This window comes from Sinocyclocheilus grahami, unplaced genomic scaffold, assembly GCF_001515645.1.
Source record: "Sinocyclocheilus grahami isolate Dianchi unplaced genomic scaffold, SAMN03320097.WGS_v1.1 scaffold689.1, whole genome shotgun sequence".
Lineage (NCBI taxonomy): Eukaryota > Metazoa > Chordata > Actinopteri > Cypriniformes > Cyprinidae > Sinocyclocheilus > Sinocyclocheilus grahami.
The window spans coordinates 422,180-444,282 of record NW_015505868.1 but is presented as its reverse complement, the minus strand read 5'-3'; the positions used below and the strand labels follow the sequence as shown (position 1 = coordinate 444,282).

At 39.7% G+C, this 22,103-nt stretch overlaps 1 protein-coding gene across 1 annotated transcript in view; it reads left to right on the top strand.

Moving 5' to 3' along the window:
- Positions 1-22,103, top strand: part of LOC107559519 (extracellular serine/threonine protein kinase FAM20C-like) — a 54,388-nt gene that overhangs the window by 5,290 nt on the left and 26,995 nt on the right. Inside the window, exon 4 of the mRNA XM_016243379.1 lies at positions 78-156. Coding sequence (XP_016098865.1) covers positions 78-156 — 79 coding nt within the window. The remainder of the gene's footprint in view (positions 1-77; positions 157-22,103) is intronic.

Here is a 22,103-nt window from a genome sequence, read left to right as displayed (position 1 = left end):
TGTGGGTGCGTGTGCATATTGTCTTATTTTTAGAAAGCTGGTCGGCTGTTGTTAAAGCAATTATGTTCCCTTCACAGCAATGAAGTCAGGTGGCACTCAGCTGAAGCTCATCATGTCATTCCAGAACTACGGACAAGCCCTGTTCAAACCTATGAAGTAAGTGATATTGCAGTCTTTCATTTTTCATCAATGCAAACCCAAAGGAGAACCAGTTTTTCAGAATTTCCTCTGCATACGTTCATGCTAAGTGTATTTAAGAGGTGTGAACTAAGCCTTTTGTGCTTCAACAAAAACATGTCGTTCTGCGGTTGGATGTTGCCCGAGATTAATGTTGCCTGCATATGCAGTCTCTCTGCAGGTGTAAAATATGAAAAGTGTGTTAAAAATAGAATGGGGTCAAGAAACAATGCACAAATAATTCTGACTCATCGATTTTCTAACTTATAGGCCTTAAAGGAATAGTTCACCCAAAAATGAAAATTCTATCATCATTCACTCCTGTATGACTTTGTTTCTTCTGTGGAACAGAAAGAAGATATTTTGAAGAATGTTGGTAACCAAAAGATATTTTAAAGAATGTTGGTAACCAAAAGTGTGTTTTGAAGAATGTTGGTAACCAAAAGTGTGTTTTGAAGAATGTTGATAACCAAACTGTTTCAGGTCCCTTTGATGTCCACCCTTTGATGGAGAAAAATACCATGGAAGTCATTGGGCCCCAAAAATGTTTGTTTACCAAAATTCTTCAAAAACTTCTTTTTGGTTTCCAACATTCTTAAAAATACACTTTTGGTTACCAACATTCTTCAAAATATATTTTTCGTTGCCAGCATTCTTCAAAATATCTTTTTGGTTTAACGCATTCTTCAAAATACACTTTTTGTTACCAACAATCATCAAAATACACGTTTGGCTGCCAACATTGGTCTTTTTTTTTTTGCTAACAAACATCCTTTAAAATACACTTTTGGTTACCAACATCCTTTAAAATACACTTTTCGTTGGCAGCATTCTTCAAAATACACTTTTGGTTACCAACATTCTTCAAAATATATTTTTTGTTGCCAGCATTCTTCAAAATATCGTTTTGGTTAAACGCATTCTTCAAAATACACTTTTTGTTACCAACAATCATCAAAATACACGTTTGGCTGCCAACATTGGTCTTTTTTTTTTTTGCTAACAAACATCCTTTAAAATACACTTTTGGTTACCAACATCCTTTAAAATACACTTTTCGTTGGCAGCATTCTTCAAAATACACTTTTGGTTACCAACATTCTTCAAAATATATTTTTTGTTGCCAGCATTCTTCAAAATATCGTTTTGGTTAAACGCATTCTTCAAAATACACTTTTTGTTACCAACAATCATCAAAATACACGTTTGGCTGCCAACATTGGTCTTTTTTTTTTTTGCTAACAAACATCCTTTAAAATACACTTTTGGTTACCAGCATTCTTCAAAATATCTTTTTCGTTGCCAGCATTCTTCAAAATACACTTTTGGTTACCAACATTATTTTGTGTTCCACAGAAGAAAAAAAAATGAAATGGCAAGTTTGGAATGACATGAGGAGGGTGACTAAATCAATTTTACTCAATGATTTTTTGTCAAATTTTTAGGGGTGAACTGCCCCTTTACGCTCCCTTATTATGATATTTAACAAACCCCAGATAAATTGAACAAGCAGTTATTTACCTAAAAATCCCCAATTATTTAAGCCCCTAAAGACTGCACCTGAGCTGGATGATTATTAGAGTAACTCCTCAGTTGAGTTCAGCATTTGTTGGCCGCCAGCACAAGCATCCTTATGATCTTTCCTGGTGGGTAATGATCAGTCTGGGTTTAATTAACATCGCCAGGCTTATGCATTAATTAAAAATGGCAAGACACTATCACATGCTCTCGGGGATATTTGCCAGCAGAAGCTGTAACAGCCGCCCATAAAACAGGGCGGATCGTCGGAGTGTATCTGCCATATTCCCTGTGTTGAAACAACACTGCCAGGGCTACCTGAATTATTTTGTGATCAAATAACTGCCAGGGGATGCTTGATTGCTTCCAACCAGAGGAAAACCTTTTTTGTCATTGTTTTCTTTGATTATGCTTTGTCATTGCCATCTGTGATTTCTTGGTGGGTACAGACACAAACAGTTGGTGGCTAAAAACACACACAGTTATTGCACAACAGTAGCATCAGGAGATGAGCAGTTCACACACAAGACACGGTGGCTCATGCATGTTTGGAATAGCACTCCCTGCTGAAAAAAATGACCGGCTTAGGCCAAGATGAATTACTTCTGGTTTGATGTAGGGGTGTACAATACAGCATTGTGCTAAAGTCTTTGGCGAGTTAGATGTTTTTCCATTGACATTTTCATCAGAACGAGAGTCCAAACAGCTGATAAAACATTACAATTAACAACTTTTGGAACGACATGGGGGTGAGTAATTAATGACAGAATTTTCATTTTTGGGTGAACTATTCCTTTAAGAACTGTGGAAATATTTCCAAGACCTTTGGAGAAATAAACTGCAATTCTACCTTAAAAACTGTGTGCAAATGTACCGAGGACAAAAGCTGTTTTAAAGGCAGAGGGTGTTCATACCAAATATTGATTTAAATTAGTTAGAAGTTAATTAAAGTTTACAGTCAAAAAAAAAAAAAACTACGTACTACCTGTTTGACAACCCACTGACTAGTTGATTTTGAAAATGTTGATTTACACATCGTTTGGTGCTGGTCACATTGGTGGACCAGTATATCCATTGGGTAAAGTAAATGGTAAAATTAAACTGAGTCAAGCAGCATGGTTTAATTTGGTAACACATGCACTGTATCTCGATATTTCTTTGATGTTAAGTTCATGACTAGATCTGAGAAGTTGATCTTCTCTTTATGATTTACGAGGAAATCTTGGTCTGGTTTTTCATGATACACATACCTGCATGATGTACATTTGCTAAGATGCTAGCAATAAAAAGCAATAAACATGTGACATGTTTGAAATCACGCTTTTCATCCAGTTCCTAAGAAAGATCATAAAAATATTTTAGTGGAGCATTTAACAATGAATGTAATAAAAGCAATAATTAAACATAATAATCTAGACAGAGGCAACAACTGACAGACTACACTGATTAACACACAGAGTTCTCTTGAGCTGCGTTTCACACTTTTGAGCAATTACACCTTGGAAGTGTTAATTAAATAATAATCATATTGTGCAATAGGTACGATTTGACATTCATTTCTCGGTTTGTGCTTTGAATGATCACCGCTATAAAGCAAATACCAGGTACTAAGCTTGAATAATCGTCTATTCATCATTTCATTGACATGAATAGCCTTCCATATGGTCCCAGTCAAACCACTGAACCTCCAGAGCACACGGCCACCCTCGGCGCTTTTTCATCTCGAATAAAGCTGCAGGTTTCCCCCTTTTCCCAGCCTCTGCATCTATCTCCCACTCCGAGAAGCCTATAGATTCCTCCAGCTCTAAAAGCTGGGAGTATTTCCCAGAATCCTTGTTGACTGCACGGGGCCACCCTTTCCCTCACCTGCCCCTCTGTGCAGCCATACTGAGCATCAAAGCTTCCTTTGATGTGCTGCTGCTTTGAGCTGGATGCTAATCTATCTGCAGGCGCATGGAGGGGAAACTGCTCCGGTTCCTGAAGTCTTAGAAAGCCACGCGTGTGTGTATGTGAGAGGAGTTTATTGAACTTGAGTTATCTGACTGGGATCTAGGTGCAAATGCAGCAATAAATCATTGTGCAACCTTTCACTCTACCTCCTCCATGTTCATTCAGAGAGCAGCCAGTGGGACTTGTGCCATGGAAAAGCACTCATCCTATCAAAATGAGGAAGGCGTAGCTGTATTTTACAGGAAAGCCCTGCTCACTGAATGGTTTAATTATTCCACACCACAGCACTGAGTGCTAGTGATCGCCATGGAATGAGAAAGGAGAGAGAGATAAGATTAGAAAAAGACAGAAAAAAGAAGTATACTTTTAAAAGGACTACTTATTACAGAAATAAAATGCACTGCTCTGTCGTCTCGTCTGAGGCTGGGACTCTAAACAGTGTTCTGTGCTCGTCTCTGCAGCCAAACACAGAACAGTTAGCATGCTTTGCTCAAACTTTCATCATGGCATTAGAGCTGCTACACCGTTGTCGCTTGCAAAATCAAAATGAAGGCGCCGTGGTTGGAAACTTACAGATTAAAAATATCTACTTAAGTGTGTTAAGAAACAGTGTACACTCTTTCAATACAGTTAAGTGACCTTTATTTCATTAATTATGAATTACTATTCAATATTACCTGCAAGTAGAGTTTTTTAAAAATATACTTTTAAGATTTGAAAGTGCACATTCCAATACAATTAAGCACTCTTCTTTTTCGCAAGGGAAGGATTGAGACAAGGTGTTGTTTGGGGTAGATTTACAAACTTGACAGTCAAGATTCTTTCTAGTGATCCGTCAAGTTACAACAATGAGAGACTGTGATTCAGATGTTGAGAGTGTTTGCGTGTGTGTGTGCTCAACATGATTTACCCAGGATGTGTTCCTGAATCAACATCAACTAGTGTTAGCCGAACAATGACATTTTAACATGCTTGGTTGATGGGAATGTTCCTCCAGGTAATAATTCAACGACTTAAAAGTTAATGATACATGGGGCAACTTTCTTGAGCAATGTTGCTTGGGCACATCCCCATTGAGAATGGGCAACAGCTTTCTTTAGATCGGTTGTGGGCCCTGTGTCTTACCGGTCTGACGGCAACATTGCTCAAAAAGGAGCCCTGTCATTATTTGTCAGGGTGCAGTATGTTCGTTGTCAATTCATTTCACACACTCACATTGTCTTGAGCCAGCCCTAGCAGTTAGCCAAACATCAAATATTGAAACTTGTATTTGTCATATACTACTTGTTGTATCCAATAAAGTGATAAATAATGATGGTACTTATATTTAGTCAATGTATGTCCAATACAGATCCTAAGAGAAAGCATTTGAACAGAAATCTCATTAAAGGAACATGACTGTTAGTGTTACTTTTGCGGTTACCGAAATGTTGTTTGAAATATGTAAATACTCATACATTACAATTTTTAGAGTAAGATGTTAGCAATGCCAAAGTCATAGGTATGATTCCCAGGGCAAAAAAACAACAAGAGACTCACCACACTTTAATAGAAGTCCAAAAACAAGGTGTGTAAGCCACAAAAATCATAAACACAACTAGATTTGAGATTTTAAAAAATTATTGTTTATATTGCATCCAGTGGTGTTTATCGATTTATTCTCATTTCTGCAGCGTTCAGGTTTGTAATATTTACTTTTGCTCATTTCGATTCTGAGGGAACATGTGAACTGATAAGTGAATGCCTTGAATGCAAATGTAAGGTGCCTTGAGTAACAGCATTTTCGAAGTGTATAAAATGCATATCTACAGCTCTATTTATTATCAGATCCATCCATAATTCACTCTCTGACGCCAGGATCTTATCATAACCTCTAAAAGGGCAAGGGGAATATTGTTCCAGGACCATAAAGGTTGTAGCTTGAGGAACATGGCCCACTAAGCATGTGTGTGTGTGTTAGACACTGTTATGAACCCTCAACCAGCTCTTGTTTATTCACATGCTAGAAGTTTGGTCTGTGAGCAGTTCTTTAAAATGTATGCCAGACTAGATGTGCCTTAACAGGAACAAAAAAAAACGCTCACACAGCAAAATAGCTTGTGGATCTTTAAGCTAAGAGCCAAGTTTGAGTTTTCCACTCCTTTGATGTTAATTATTTTTTCCCCCCTCATATTGGTTCTGAAATTGCTGCAGTGCTTTGATATGAACTCTCACAGCAGCAACAGAGAAAGTATTTTCGGCTACAGCTTTTGTGCTTTCAATGCTATAATGCAGAATATGTTCATGTCATATAGAATATTACATCCAGCTCACCCAGGAAGATACCATCACCCCCATACTCTCTCTCTCTCTCTCTCTCTCTCTCTGATTGTCATTGTAACTGTGTGGTACCTCTGTGGTACCAGCTTCTAGTTGTGGGCTATGGGTACACCATGGTATGTACCGTATAAGGTTAGATTGGATGTATCTTTACACTTTTAATGCACATCAGATTGATTTATGAAATGGGAAATAATTTGCTAAAGCACAATGCATGTCAAAACCTGCACCGGGGGTTTTCAGACTAAGCAGGGTTTATCTGTGTTGTTTTGGAATGCAGATAGAAAATCCAACTGGAAAATTCAGGTTTATTCCCAGCTGCATTTTGTCATGAAAAATGGAGGGGGAAAAGGGAGTGAGTTTGCTGTTTGAAAGTGTGAGCAGGAATACAACAAAAAAAAGATGATACAAAAAATGATTTATGAAATGGGAAATAATTTGCTAAAGCACAATGCATGTCAAAACCTGCACCGGGGGTTTTCAGACTAAGCAGGTTTTATCTGTGTTGTTTTGGAATGCAGATAGAAAATCCAACTGGAAAATTCAGGTTTATTCCCAGCTGCATTTTGTCATGAAAAATGGAGGGGGGAAAGGGAGTGAGTTTGCTGTTTGAAAGTGTGAGCAGGAATACAACAAAAAAAAGATGATACAAAAAATTATTTATGGTCAATGGATACGTGTATTTAAAATAAATAAATAAAAACAGTACATTTGCTACACTATATTGGATCTCATCAAATATTTTGATACAGTGAAAGAGGCTTCGAATATTTTAGGTTCAAATCCTGTTACGTTAGTTCACATGTCAAACTCCATGAAATATGACAACTGGGGTAATGTTTAGAGCACGCTGTCTGAGCCCTCAGCCGTGGCAGAAAGTTGAGCTGAAGTGATGCATTTATGCGTTGTGTGTGAAGAAGGGTTGGATTTTGAGTGGCAGACTTTGGACCTGTTGAAAGACACAATGTTTGGGTTTACAGAATGCCAAATCTGACTGCAACAGATTGTTGATGATGCAGTCAGATCTAGATAACATAAAAATGCTGGTAAACCATAATGAGAAAAGGACAAAATGTTTAATCTAAAGACCAAGGGCTCAAGGTTTGGCTGGTTAGCATGGTTTCCATTAGCATCTTTCTCCATTGTGAATGGCCTTTCAAAAATATCTATGTATTCTGGTTATTTATTTATGTATTTTTATGTATTAATTAATTAATTTATTTATTTATTGCAAGCAACATATACTACTAATACATTTTATAGTAGTATGGTTTACTAGTGACCAATTTTTTGTTTTTAAGGGTTATTAAATGTGTGAAATGGACTTGGCCATTAGGAGTGCTAACTGCTAATGGCTAATTATAAACCTCCTTGCTTTTCCAACATGAAACTGTGCTTTTTGCTGTTAGGTTTTTCCACATCACTTTAATATCTTTAAAAGGAAGACAAATGCTTGTGTTAGATTCTTCCTGCCTCAGTTTTTACAGTTTATTTTAGTTTGCCTGCTTGCCACAAGTACGACCCGCCAAAGTCCATGGTTAAACCTAAGCCATCCAGTCATGTCTGTATGTTTTCCAAGTCCTCCAAGCAGAAATATTTTATGATGGAGCCCCTGAGGAGAGTGGAAGAAACCTCCATTAATGCATGCATTTCTGAAGCGATGCAGGCTGCTCGTAGCCAGCAAGCAGTGAATCAACATGTCAAAGCGCATTGTCTGCCTTATTCCTGACAGCTGTCTTGCACAGCTGCATGGCTTTCTGCACTGATCCAGGTTCTGTGCACAGTGGGAAGTCTGTTTCTCTGCTCAGCTGAATGGGGACTTGGAGTGTGTGCGTGTGTGTGGAGAATTGCAAGTGTTGAGATCTTAAGGCTAAACATCCCATTGGGTTTGATAAAGCAGTCGTTTTGCTAATTATACTTACTATTAAGGTCTATAATAGTTGTAACAAAGAAGCACTTATAAAAAAGTATATTTTTTAAATAAATGTTGCTTTCCATTTTTATTTAGTCAGAATACTCAAATAATTTTAATGACTGTCAATAAAAAAATATGCTTTTGCTTCCAGGTGGTGTAGCTATCGAATGTACCAGCAGGAGGTTATGAGGTAATGCTAACCAGGTGCACCTTGACACATTGGTTACCACAGCTTTACAGTTGTTTCAATAGCTTTGGTTGTATCTGGTTGTATCCTACTTTCACCACTCTGGGGTGCATTTCCCAAAAGCAACTATGATCGTAAGTTCAGTCGTTACCAATAGAGTTCAATGGAACTAACAATCATATTTGGCTAATTATGCTTTTGGGAAATGCACCCCAGAGCAGGAATTGAGCCAGAGTCAACCTTCATGGGTGGCTAAAGGAAACAACCTTTAGAGCCAGTTGCCACCATGCCTTTGAGACCAGAGGAAGGAGGTATACCTGCACAGCTCTTACTAGTTGCCCTCCATCACTCACCCCACTAAAGATCACTCCCATCCGGGTCACGGCACCATTTAAACTAGAACTACTCACACAACAATTAGGATTCAAACCAGCGTCAACCAGCATGGGAGGCTGCAGGTTTACCTGCACAACTCTTGGGGGGGCCTAATGGTTAGAGAGTCAGACTCGTAACCCAAGGTTGCGGGTTCGAGTCTCGTACCGGCAGGGATTGTAGCTGGGGGGAGTGAATGCACAGCGCTCTCTCCCACCTTCGATACCACTACTGAGGTGCCCTTGAGCAAGACACCGAACCCCCAACAGCTCCCTGGGCGCCGCAGCAAAAAATGGCTGCCCACTGCTCCGGGTGTGTGTTCACGGTGTGTGTGTGTGTGTGTTCACTGCTGTGTGTGTGCACTTAGGGTGGGATAAACGCAGAGCACTAATTCCGAGTATGGGTCACCATACTTGGCCACATGTCACGTCACTTTCACTTTAATAGCCAGCTTCCATTACACTCCACCTCCTTAAAGCTCACTCCCATCTGGGTCATGACACCAATGAAATTGGTCCTATTCACGCAGTAAGGAGTGTAAGGAGGATGCAGCCTCTATTGTCAGTCGCTAGCACACCTTTCTAGACCAGAGGAGTGAGTTTTACGCACAGCCTTTTCTGGCTATCCTTCATTACAGTCACCCCGCTAAAGCTCACACCCATCCCGGTCACGGCACCAATGAAACTGGTCCTGCTCGCCCCGCAACAGGTGAGATTTGAACCAGTATCAACCGGTGTGAGAGGCAGGTGTGCTAACAAGGATGATAGCACAGAAAAAAATTAGCCTGTAGAATCAGTCACTAATGCGCCTCTTAAGGGCATTGGAGTGAGGTATGTTACAAAGTCACTATGGTATTTTGATTTATAGCAAATTGTTGTATACTGGTGCTGATTTGGTTACATAATTCACAATACTTCATGAGTTGTTCATTGCCTCTTCAAAGGTACCTTTGTCTTCTTCTTCTTCTTCTTCTTCTTATTATTATTATTATCTTTTTAAATTTCCCTTTTAAAATGAATAGGAAATGAACAAGAAAAATACTTCCGGAAGTCTGTTGTAAACATGGTCGGTCCTGCTGCATGCCATAGCTTGGTGACTCAGCTTAGCAATGACGAAGGAGAAATCTGATCCTAGCTCTGAATTTCTGTGAGCACTGGCCCATGTTCTTTCAGTTCCACCTCATCTTCCTTGAGAACAGCCACAGTACAATTTATCTCCCTGATAGTATGTTGATATGCACCAGGAAGCCAACCAACAGGAGTTGTGCAATCAAACAACACAGAGTCAGATTTCACAGATGATTGTCCCGTTAGAGAGTTTTTACTGAGAGCCTTACTGCCAAGGAATTAGTCGTTCACTGAGGCTTTCCTGGGCACATCAGGGATCAATTTGTTAGTTCTGACTTTTGTGATGCAACACAAACTTGTTCAAAAACTTCCGGGGAATCAGATGAGATTGATGAAGGTTCATCTTCTCGCTTGGAGCTAAGAACATGAGGAGAGGGGTGGTGGATTATTTTCTGAATTCTCTGTCCTGTCTGTTGTGTGATGGTGTTATTCTTTCTTGTCTTCTGCATGTTTGTGAAACTAGCCTCAGATGTTGTGATTGACTTGGAACCATCTGAATTGGATGTTTGAAACATGTCGGTCACATGTGTTTTATTTTGGTCAGATTCATCCACCCCTCCCCCATCAGTCATGCTTCATACGCTGCATATAATGCTGGGAACCACTTCTGCTGTAGAGTCCAGCAATTCATGTTTCACAATCTCAGCATTGTGTTTTAGTTTCAGTTTGGGCTGCTCAGTGAACGTGACCCTCTGCCCACCCCCTCATCTCTCGTTCCCCTCTTTGTGATTCCATCTGTAAGATGGCAGGTAGTCAAAACATGCTCCGATAACAGCCCTCTCTCTTTCTCTCTCTCTCATGAGCTCTCTGAATTTGTATGACTGTCGTCTTGGTTCCTCTTTCCCTCTAACCCCCTGTCTGTCTCATTCTTTCCCTGTCTCTCTCCATATCCACTTGTCTCTCTCTACTTTCCCTTTAATCTATCTTTTGTCTTCCCTTCTCTACCTGCCTTCATTTCTCTCTTCCTTATCTATCTCACTCCATCTTTCTTCGTGTGTCCACACACCTTCATATCTCGCTCTCATTTTTGACTTGTCTCCCTCTCTACTTGTCGGACTCACCATCCCTTTTCTGCTTCTCTTCCTGCCTCTCTTTTTCTACCTCTTCACCTGTCTGTCTCTTTTATCATCCCTCTCCACAACTCCAACATCTTTTTCTCTTCCTGTCTCACCAGTTTTTTTCTCAATCTGCTTATCTCTTTGTCCCTTTTTGTCCCTCTCTCTACTGGTCTAACTCTAAATGTCTTTCTTTCTCTACCTCCCACTTTACCCTGTCCTATCTCTTTCTTCCTCTCTAATCATTTTTCTCCCTCTCTCCCTCTTACTTTGCTTATTTGTCTGTTTGTCCCTCACTCCCCGTCTTTGTCCCTCTCTACCTGTCTTTGTATCTCTCTACCTCTCTATCTCTCCCTCTCTCTTTACCTGGCTACCTCTCTCTAGATTCTCTTTTTGCCTGTTTCTCTCCCACCACCTGTCCTTTTCTCTGCTTCCAGTCAATCTGTCTTTCACTTCTTCCATCTCTATATTTCTCTCCCTTTCTCTCTCCCTCTCCCTCTATACTTGTCTTTTACTTGTCTTTCTTTCTCTCCACTTATCTCTTACCTTCCTACTCTACCTGTCTCGCTCTCTTTAACTGACTCTCTCTGCCTGTATTTTTACTTGTCTTTCATCCTCTCTACCTGTCTCTTACCTTCCCACTCTACCTCCCACTTTACCCATCTCTCTCCATTCTTCACCTGTCTCTCTTCCTCTTGCTGTCTCTTTCTCTGCTTCCAGTCTCCAGTCTACCTTAATTTCCTGTCTCTCTTCCTCTCATTTTACCTGTCTCTTTCCCCTTCCCTTTAACTGTCTCTCTTCCTTTCTCTTCAGCTCTTTTCCTGTCTCATATCTTCACTTGCGTCCCCGCTCTCTGCCCTCAGATCTCCTGAATTGTTTGTGACAAAGGGAAATGTGTGTCAGAATTAATCACTGAACTTAAACAATAAAAACCTCAGCAATCTCAGCCCTGCAGACAATGAGGTAAGAGTAACTACTGAAGCACTGAAACAGCAGTGTGGATTTAAGGCTTTAAGACTTTCTAATCTCATCCCAGTCATCAAAATGCATTTGAAAAATGTTTCCAAAACATTATAAAGAGATTTTTGAAAAGTTTAGAGCATATTTGGCATATCATTATAGCATCCACCCTGATCCATCTGTGATCTGCCCATCATAAATGATGTCTGAGAAAGCAGATGGTCCATTGTGAATTATAGCTGCATTAAGATTGATCTGTCCATCCTCTCTCATCACAGCAGACGGCAGTCAAATTCACAGTTCTAATCATCTTGTGCTACCAAAACATTCCTCAATTAACATTTCTTTCCATCTTGCTTTTTTCATTGCTATTAAAACAGAACATATATCTAAGGTTTTTGTCTTGGCTTGTGTTTTTATTTCCATATGAACAACCCCGTATCACCTTTTCCGCATCATTCAAAACTATTTCCAGAATGCCTACCTTGTTTTTTGTAAGATTTCCAAATATACAGTATGCCATTTCCTTCTGTTGTTTAATTAATGAAAAGGAGTTCTCAGCTACTTGACTAGTGTGCAAGTGTAAAGCCACAGTGTGCTTCTGATTTCTTAAAGAAATGCTCCGAGTTTAATACTAGTTAAGCTCAAACAACTTAATCTGTGGCAGGCTGCCAATTACCACAGAAAACTATTTTGACTTGTCTCCAGTTTGTACAAACAAAAAACAGGTTGACAGAAATAAATTTACAGTGGAGGTCTATGGAGAAGTGTTGTGAGTTGACCTGCATAATTCCACTGTAAGTACATGACCGTGCGATGTATTCTTTGTTTGAGGGCATCTACATGCAATGCAGTTCAATGTCAAGGAAAGAAGGAGGCGGGAACCTTTAATTCACTCGCATCACCGGCCTCGCTTCATTCCCATGGCTTCTCTTTTCCTCTCATCATATACCCTTCTTGCCCCGCAGGCCGGGGGGTCCCCATGAGACTGCGCTCTACTGCCCCTGATCAGCTGATCACGGCAGCCGCAGCACCCGGGGTAATGACAGACGAGGCAAGAGAAAAGGAGACAGAAGGATGAGGAGAGACAGAGACGAGAGAGGAAAAGAGAAAAAAGCATGATCTGGTTCCTGGACACATTGCCGCTCGGTTCTCCAGCAGCTGGGTGAACTCCTTTGCGATGCCTGGCGACGGCACTGGATAGCCCTTGGTGGACGGCTTGACATTCCGCCAACAGGAGTCCCCCGTTCCCTGCTCCTCCCCATCATGGCGGATGGCAGCAGGCTCCAGCCTCAGGCAGACGGCGGCAACTCCTCCGCTCCCTCACAGACAGCAACTGCCCCTCCACAAGTTGCCCCCCGGCAACTCACTCCAGCCCACTGCCTTGAGCATCCATGGCAGTAGCCTCCACTCCGCCATGCTCAATGGCACTGCGGATTCCCCACAGCGGTGAGGGCTCTCCGACAGCATGTCCCTCCTTCCTCCCGGGTTTCGGCACCAATGTAACGCAGTTCAATGTCAAGGGAAGAAGGAGGCGGGAACCGGCGAACATTCAAACACCTTAGTTATAAAATAAACAAACATGAAACCGAAAGTAAATGTGGCAGCCCCTCACGGACAACTGCCACACACAAACAGAAACAAAATACAACATTCAAGTCCAGGCCTGGTCCTCTCTCGTCCTTCACTGTCACCACTTCTTTTATTCTTCCGGAGCTCTTCCGTGGGACTCGAGACCGGTGTGGTGCACAGGTGATGCTCATTACATTACATTGTTCTGAAATCTTTTTGAGTGACTCTGCATTATTAGCAGATTCAAGTAACTGAATGGAGTGTATAATAATGGCCCACACAAACTGACAAATCGGTGATCTCCCGGCTTTAAGTTTGAGATTATCTCCAGACAAATTCATTAATCCTCTCATGTTAATGGAAAGAACAGAAACAGCTTCCCTGACAGCACGTCAGCCCCCAGTAATCTGGGATGTGCAGAAATATGCGATAACCTGCACATTCAGCCTCAGGAACTAAAGAACAAGGTTAGAGACAAAGAACAGTAGTGTGTTGCCAGAAATATCTCACAGAAGAGACAGAACATCTTTAAGACCCACTCAGGTTAAGGTACTTCACATCGTAACGTACATACTTTATTAAAATTTCAGTAATTGCCCCCTAATTTTGCGGGGAGATTTTATGTCTGCGATTATGCCAAACTGTTTGTGTAATTAATTTTGCATAGGTGCTAAAAAATTGTACTTGTGTTTCCGCTCATGCTAATGATAGATTTGTTTAGATGTGTGGCTTTTTCAGTTATGCTAAATGTTATGGATGAATACATTTAAATTAGCCAAGGAAAATTTCAACGCACATTAGAAAACAATGGATTCATTCCCGCACTTTGTGATCATTAAATCAGTGCCATGGCAGTAGATTTGACTTCTAATCTCCATTTACAAGAAGAAAAAGCATTTGAATATCTCTAACCGCTGTTGTACCTCCAAGTAAAATGAAAAAGCTTTAATACATGAAGGAATACCATCCCACAGTTAAGCGTGGGGCTAAGAGTGATGTCTTAATGAAGAAGAAGAGGTAAAGAGAAGCCAAGACTTCTCAAAGTTACACTAGGAATGAAATATGCTCCAAATACATCTTATGCATTTTTCTCACGCATGAAGGAGTGTAGCAATCGTTATCTCCACACAAACCCTTTCTTTTTGCTTACTCTAGCCAGGACATAGTCAGATCTCTGATCATCAGGTCATGTATCACTTGGTCAAAGCTGAAGGAATGTAATTCTACAGCTTGGCTTTTTAACCCTGCTTCTGCAGAGCAGCAATTAGTGCTGGTTAATGAAGCTAATATAATATTTCTCAGCCTTTTGATGATGTTCAGTATATATCTCAATATGTATGTTTTTGTTCTGAAAATAAACATGTATTTCTTTAGGTAGGTGATTTAACCAAACAGCCATTGTTTACAGCAGATTCATATTATTTTAGAACAAAAATATCTAGTAAATATCTAATATCTAAAAATATCTAAGGCATGCTTTCCACATTTTTCATTAGATGAACAATATTCACCAACATAACGTATAATACTATACAATAAAGTCAATAATTCTATATAGAGTAATAAAGAGCAGTATTTCAGAAACATTTCAATGCATAAATCAGTTATTTGAATCAGATCATTAAAATGGACAGTTTGAAATGATTCATGAATTAAACACTAACGCAGCTTGTGGTACTGACGTTTAATTAAGACACTATTAAAACATCTGTTTTAATGCTCTCACACTTTCAAGTCTTTACGAAACCTAATGGCCAAATAAAAAGCTTTATAAAATCATTGCAATTTTCACAGTGTTGCTTCCTTTATGTTGTCACAACAACCAAAGTGTACATAGTGTGAATATTTAATATATCGCTCAGTCCTAGCTGCAGTTTTCCAGTACATTTAGCCGTTGTTATTTTCCTGAACTGTTATGCTTCAAGACACAGCTAAACTGCCACGGACAGAGATGTTTTTTCTTCCTAACTCAGCTCACAGTTAGAGGTGGAACACAATGATGTGTTATAATGGTGCTAAAGGCCCTCAGCAATCTTGCCTAAATGGCTTTATTTGAGAAGTGTTTCAGCCCTTGCTCACAATTGCCGACAGGTTCGTCAAGCACCTTGCGCTTTTCCTGGAACTAAAGGAGAAAGTTTTGCTGTAATCAAGCAAACACCATTGAGAGGCCTGAGTGTGTTACTTGTGTTTGAAGCCTAGACTGAAAATACCTTCCAGGGACCTCAACGTAGAAGAATAACTCTGATACCCGGAAGGGCCTGAAAGAATCTTCAAATTCAGTTCCAGCAGTGAACAGTTCTCAGTAAACGAAAGGGAAAAACAAGTCTAGTCTTTTTTCAAAAACCCTTTAACCTGGAAAAGTCGCCACCAACCGCCCGCATTCCACCAAGACCACAATCCACTAAATGCTGTTTGTGCATTTGTTTTATTTAGGAAGTAGATACAGTTTTAGAAACTGTACAGAGAAGATGATGGGTTCACTAACATTGTACTAGAGGAATAAAAAGAAAGGGCCTCCTCAAGAGGTTCAAATCATTGGCAGTATTCATATACAGTAGCCATAGAGCTCACTAGACTACTTGTGTCTCATAATAAAAAAAATATTTCGGAAAAGCTGTAGTATTAGACAACATGAAACTGCATGTGTGATGCAATAAAATGGTGTATTTCTGAAGCAAAGCAGAATATTCAGCAGAAAATAATGTTCATTACTGACTGTACATTATCCCTTACGTGTTATTTTTTCCAGCGCAACCTTGGATACATCAGCATAAAGTTGTTTCAGAGGCAGCGAAAGTGATTACATTTTGATGAAAGATTATGAGAAACATTTTTTCTTAAGATCAACATGCAATGATGAATTGGGCGCAATAAGATCAGACATTTATTAAGAAATTAAATTGTTATGGTCATTCTATGTTCCTCTGCTTTTCTCATCCTCCGCTCCTGATATGTCCATTCTGTCTCTATGAACCCATCAGGCAGATTTTCTATCTTCAGCATCTGTGTGCTTTGCAGTAAGAACGGTAGCCCAATATGTACAGTGGCGAGACAGTTTGAGGCATGTCTTTTTAGAGATGTTTTGTCAGCCCCTGAGAATTGCGTGCTCCCGGCAGCAACGACACCTTTAAATTGGAAGTGTGATTTCTAATTTAACCAAAAATACTTGTGAGATTAGAATGTAAAGTCAGCCCTCAGGTGGAAGAACAGCGTGTTTTTTATACTTATTCTCAGATGAGTCTCTTGTAGATCCTGCAATTTCGCCAGGCGCAGCAACTCGGATTGCCATCAATACCTGGAACGGTGCATGCTGCATGCTAAAAGACTGCAACTCGATATACAAGACGGCACAGGGATAGGAGCTTGACAAACACCAATTGATTTTGTGTGCTGGGAAAGACACAGGAAAAGTGCTTAAGATGGCTATCAGAGTTAAGAAGCTGGAAGTGGTTGGGCTTGTCATCATTAATGCCCCTGATCACTGCTCGCCGCCTCTCTCGGCTTTAGTTGGTCACTCATATTTTAATACCAAAGCTGGCTGTTAGCCCGGGAAGTAAAGCTAAAACACCAAGCGTCTCCCCGCCTGCCCTCTCTTCCTCTAACACCTCATCCATCCTTCTGTGTGCTCTCTGAAGCCGTGAAGGATTGAGGCCTTTGACTGCAGCTCTCGGGAGGGGAATTCTTCTGGATCTCGGCTGCCCATTATTCCAGCAAATCTGGGCTCTGCACACAAAGAGCTTAGGAACGAGGAAAAATGACCAGCCCGTGGCGCTCTTAAACTGTGATTGTGCTTTCATTATCTGGTCCTGCTGTAATGGCTCGCTTGTGTGTATCTTCAATGGACCGCCGTTCCCTCCATGGCTGACAATACACATCCATTAACTTTCCAGCACCGTTTGTTATTTACTTGCTGTGCCGCTCAGTTGAGAGGCTTCGTTGTTGGAGTGTGAGGCGATAACAGATGAACAGCAGAAAAAAGAACTTTATCTGAGAAATAAATAAGTCGGAGCAATGTAAACACATGGGTTTTTTAATGTAAACATTTTGGGGCTACAATGCTGCTTAAACTAAAAATGTAGTGCCGTTTTTTTTTCCAGCAGTGTCTGGTATTTCTGATGGAATGTTAATAAATGTTATAAATGCTGTGCTAACATTATAAGTTTATATTTTTGTATTTTGTGTATTGGAACATCTTTAGTTGTGAAAAACCTGTCATTAATAATTAAGCCCCATTTTGTTCCAAACCTGTATGATGATATTTGTTTCTGTGGAAAACAATGGGGGAAATTTGGGGGAAGAATATTCATCACCAATAAAGCTCCATAAACAACGTGTAGAGTATATTTCAAGTCTTCTGAAGTGATATGATAGCGTTGCAAGAGGAACAGACTAAATTTGTTGTTGGGTCAGTGTTATGGCAATGGAGTGTTGGTTAAAGGTTAAAACACATAAGCCAACTTTACCATTTACATTTGCAGTTGTGTTTCAGGTGGTTTTAGTTAGTTAGTTAGGAAGGAAGGAAGCAAGGAACACACTATTTTCAGAAATAACTTTAATCTTAAATTTAATCTAAAAAGGTTGTATGGTTTAACTATCAAGTAAAAAGTAATGACATGTCTTCCTTGCACCTTTTAAAGGGATAGTTCACCCAAAAATTAAAATTCTGTCATTAATTACTCGTCATTCCAAACCCGTAAGACTTTTGTTCATTTTCTGAACACTAATTAAGATATTTTTCAGAGAGCTTTTTACACTGCATAGACAGCCAGGGTACTGCCATGTTCAAGCCAGGCCTTACGGGTTTGGAACGACATGAGGGTGAGTAAATAATGACAGAATTTTCATTTTTGGGTAAACTATCCCTTTAAATACATGTAAGTGTACAGTATAAACGGCATTTTTAATGTTTTGAAAAATATATATGTACAATATAACAGATCTTGCCAAAAAAAAAGTGAAAATTATTTAATGATTATTTTGTTCTACAGTGAGCTGTTAACAACTAAAACCAGATCTCTGAGTCAATGAATTAATTGTTGCTACTTTAAAAACTCACTGACTCACTATCTCACTATGGAGGAAACCAGAAAAACACAAATCTGGAGTACAATAGAAATAAAACAGTGGGTAACTGGACCTTATCAGCTCCACAGACCAATAATGCTCCTCAAGCGTGTGTTGCAAGTGCTTGTGGCTGCCACGCTGTGTCCACTGGCACTAATCTCAGCATTCATAAAATGTCACTAAACAAAGAATATAATCAACTTTAATTTGATCCCTCTCTGATTGGTTGCAATGAAGGGGAATGTGTTTGTATTACTCTTATTTCCATTCAGTAGCTCAGTCGGTAGCTCATTTAATGCCACCTTGGCTTCCTCTCATTGCTCTATGCACTGCCAGCAAAAAGAATTTGCCACCAAGAAATCCATTTCAAGATGAGGATTATGAATTATGGAAAGGTCCCTGCTGAACATATGGTGCACAATATTTCCTCAGAGATCGATGAGGGACTGTGGTAGCGAATGGGAACCTCTGAGCTACAAAGAAGCTTTCATAGGGTTTGATATTCTCCGGCAAGCCTTGTGAACAGAGTAAAGGAACGTGCTCGAGTTTGACGATGTTGAAAAAGTTGAAGCAACCATTCATCAAGTCTCACAGGATGGAGCTAGTTGAATTATTTCTCCTACAAAGTTTTTCAAATGACAAATTGTGAAGCCTTGTGACTTTTCCATCTTACAGGATTCCCTACCCACTCCCTTCCATTATACATGCAGGGAGAAGAAATTGGTCTCTCAAGAAGAGTCGCACACTGCATTTAATGATAACACGGCATTATTAACTTCAGGTGTGTCTCATTGCATTCAGTATTCAACAACTTGGCCTGCCCTGGGGCGCATTTCCCATCCAACGACATAACTCGCTGCTTTGCTACCATAGTATGATGCACTGCTGGAATAAATGAACTAGCTGCAGCAGTTTCCCAAAACTGTAGTAACATGGTCGTTACTGACATGCGCAGATGGTAGAGTAATAACTTCTGCTAATTAAACATATTGCGATAGCAATTAATGTCAGATTACTATAGTTTATTTACAAAAAACTGAAGAAAGCAGTTGTATATGTGGTTCATTCATTCGGCAGCTTTCTCCTCAACATAATTTATCTGAAATGCTGCTGTAATGAGCATGTCATATTTATTTTTTTTTTGATATTTTATTCATCACAGGTTTCCTCTTACATTGTACACGGGGGGTTTACATATGCTTTTACACATTTAAGCGACACTGATTGTGGTCATGCTAAAATCAACATAATCGTATGGCGATTCGTAGCTATTTTACATTTTAGTGAATTGGTGGCTTGAACGACCTCAATAATTTGTATGATCTCACACTTCATGCCTACTTTTTAAAACGTAAAAAACGTATGTTTTCATACAATTCAAATCATAGGAATTTGTATGAAATCACCACTTTGTAAAATAGTTACGTTTTCCAGTGAGATTGGATTGGCTAAAAAATATACACTGAAATGTATATTTAAATTTAAATTGAATGAAAGATATTGAAATGAACTGATTGTTATTTTGCTTATCGTGCATGATCTATTTAATACGATGCTTGTAATCACATCATGAGCACAGTAGTTCTAACGACAGAAGCTTGCGATGGTGTTTGCGACTATTCATGTGTTTCGGAAAACACTGAATTGTTGAACTGTGTTGATAACAACAAAATTTGTGACCATAGTTGGCTAATGTAGCTTTTGGAAAACACACCCCTGATGAGCTATACTGGTATGCGGAAGTTAGCTAATCATAACAGAGGTCATTTGCATATAGAACTCTTAAATATACAGTAGCTACACAGCCTGTTTAATTCTAAGTGTCAAAACGTATGGAAAAAGAAAACCAAATTTGGTGCAAGGAACGCTGACTAGAACATTCTAAGAATATTTAAGCAAAACAATTGAATGCTATGTGTGGAATAGACAATGACCAGTCTGTTCTTCGTCTGTTGTTTTTGAGTCTGTTTGTGAATTGCAATTAGCACTTTGAGCCTCAGGGGTCTCAAGTGCTGAGCAGGAGTCTGGCTCTGTCGCCTCATTCATTTTGGGTTTTCCCCTTTGGATTCTCAGCTAGTATTCACTCTCTCCCTCGTTAATTAAAGAGATCTTGAGAAGCATGACATCCATATGTGCTCTCACAGTGGCACACTAGCAGAAAAACAACCTACTGACATATGTCCAGGCTTTGCACTCCTTTCAGACAGACACAGGGGGTCAAGGAGGATGCTGGGACGTCTGGGGCCACTCCAGTTTACAGCAGGGCAGCCACTAGTTGGATTGGTTTGTTTACACAGATCCTTGTAGTCCATCGGTCTGGGTCCTAAAGTGACGGCAGACTTAGAGAGAACACAAAAGATTTAAGTCAACGTCAAAAGGCAAACATTGGTCAGCATGTTGAAGGTGACAGAAGGAAACACCTCAAGGCATGCTGGGTGGGAATTGAAACATGCAGTAAACACTGACACAAGCTTGAATCTCCACACATCAGGAAGCTACAGCCTGGGGAAAATGTCAATTATGTTTGGTGAAAAAAAGCTTCAGCACGGCAAGAATGAGTGAAATTAAATCAATGTACTATAATCTTCCTTGGGCGCCCTAGGGCAATTCTAATTAAAAATCACATTGACCCTTAATTCTCTTAACCCTGGAATATAATTACCGCAGTGATTTGCACTGCTTCTAATTAGTGTATGTCTCTTAAAGTATGTTAAAGTTGTGAAGCAAAGCATTTGAGACAAAACTGTCATTAGAAACATCCGCTCCTTTTGTTGCATGTCTGGCGTCAGCTGTTGCAGGATCCAATCAGTAGTAACCTCTTCACTAGTTATTAATTACACTTTAAGGTTGGAGCCTTTGCACATGCTTCCGAAATCTTAATTGCATCTCAGAGTTAAATTAGACCTTAAAAATCATTGCTGCATTAATTACACAGCTTACGAAAATGTGTCAAGTGTCTGTTGTGTTCTTGTATTATTGATTCACCAGAAAAGGGCACTATGTGTTACTAAGTTGGTACCTATAAAAGGTGTAGAAGAATAATTGAATGTGAGCAACCATGTGGCATGCAGGCTGTGTTTGCTGTTGGCCTTTGATGCTAATAAATCCTTGAATTGTAACTTCTGGAATCTGACTCGTCATGCTTATCTGGACTTGAAACACTACAAAATTGGCGACGAGGATTTTACCTTTATGAATGAAAGATGGCTGCAGTTGTTTCATTTCCTACGTCATTCCTGCCATGTCCTGGTGAGCCTTCGATACCCTTTGATGTTTGGCTAAAGATGTTCAGGAATTATTTACTGGTCGTTAATGCATCTGGAGATGAATGGCCTGTTGCACGAAAGAGAGCTCTATTTCTTCATTGTTTGGGCACAGAAGGTCAGAGATTATTTTATACTTTGCCAAATCAAGGAGAGACGATGGAAGAAGCTATTGAGGTTTTACAAGCATACTTTGTTCCTCGAAGGAATGTAATTGCAGAACGGCATGGTTTTAGAAAACGAGCTCAAGTACCTGGTGAAACAGTCCTACAGTATGCAACCTCACTCCGAGATTTAGCAGCCACACGTGAGCTTGGATCAAATCTTGATTAAATGTTACGTGATCAATTAGTAGAAAATGTGGCCAGTCATCGTATTAGAGAACAGTTGTTGTTGGAGACTGACTTGACCCTTAGTAAAGCCATCACCATTGCTACTCAAATTGAAGCTGCTGGTGAACAAGTTAAATCCATATCAGACCGGAAGGTGGTGCCTGTGCAAGCAATACAAGGAAGATCTATGGCAGCTGTTGGTCAGTATATTGCTGAATAAAATTATTGATTTCTTTAAAAAAAAAATATATATATATATATATATATATATATGTATGTATGTATATGACCC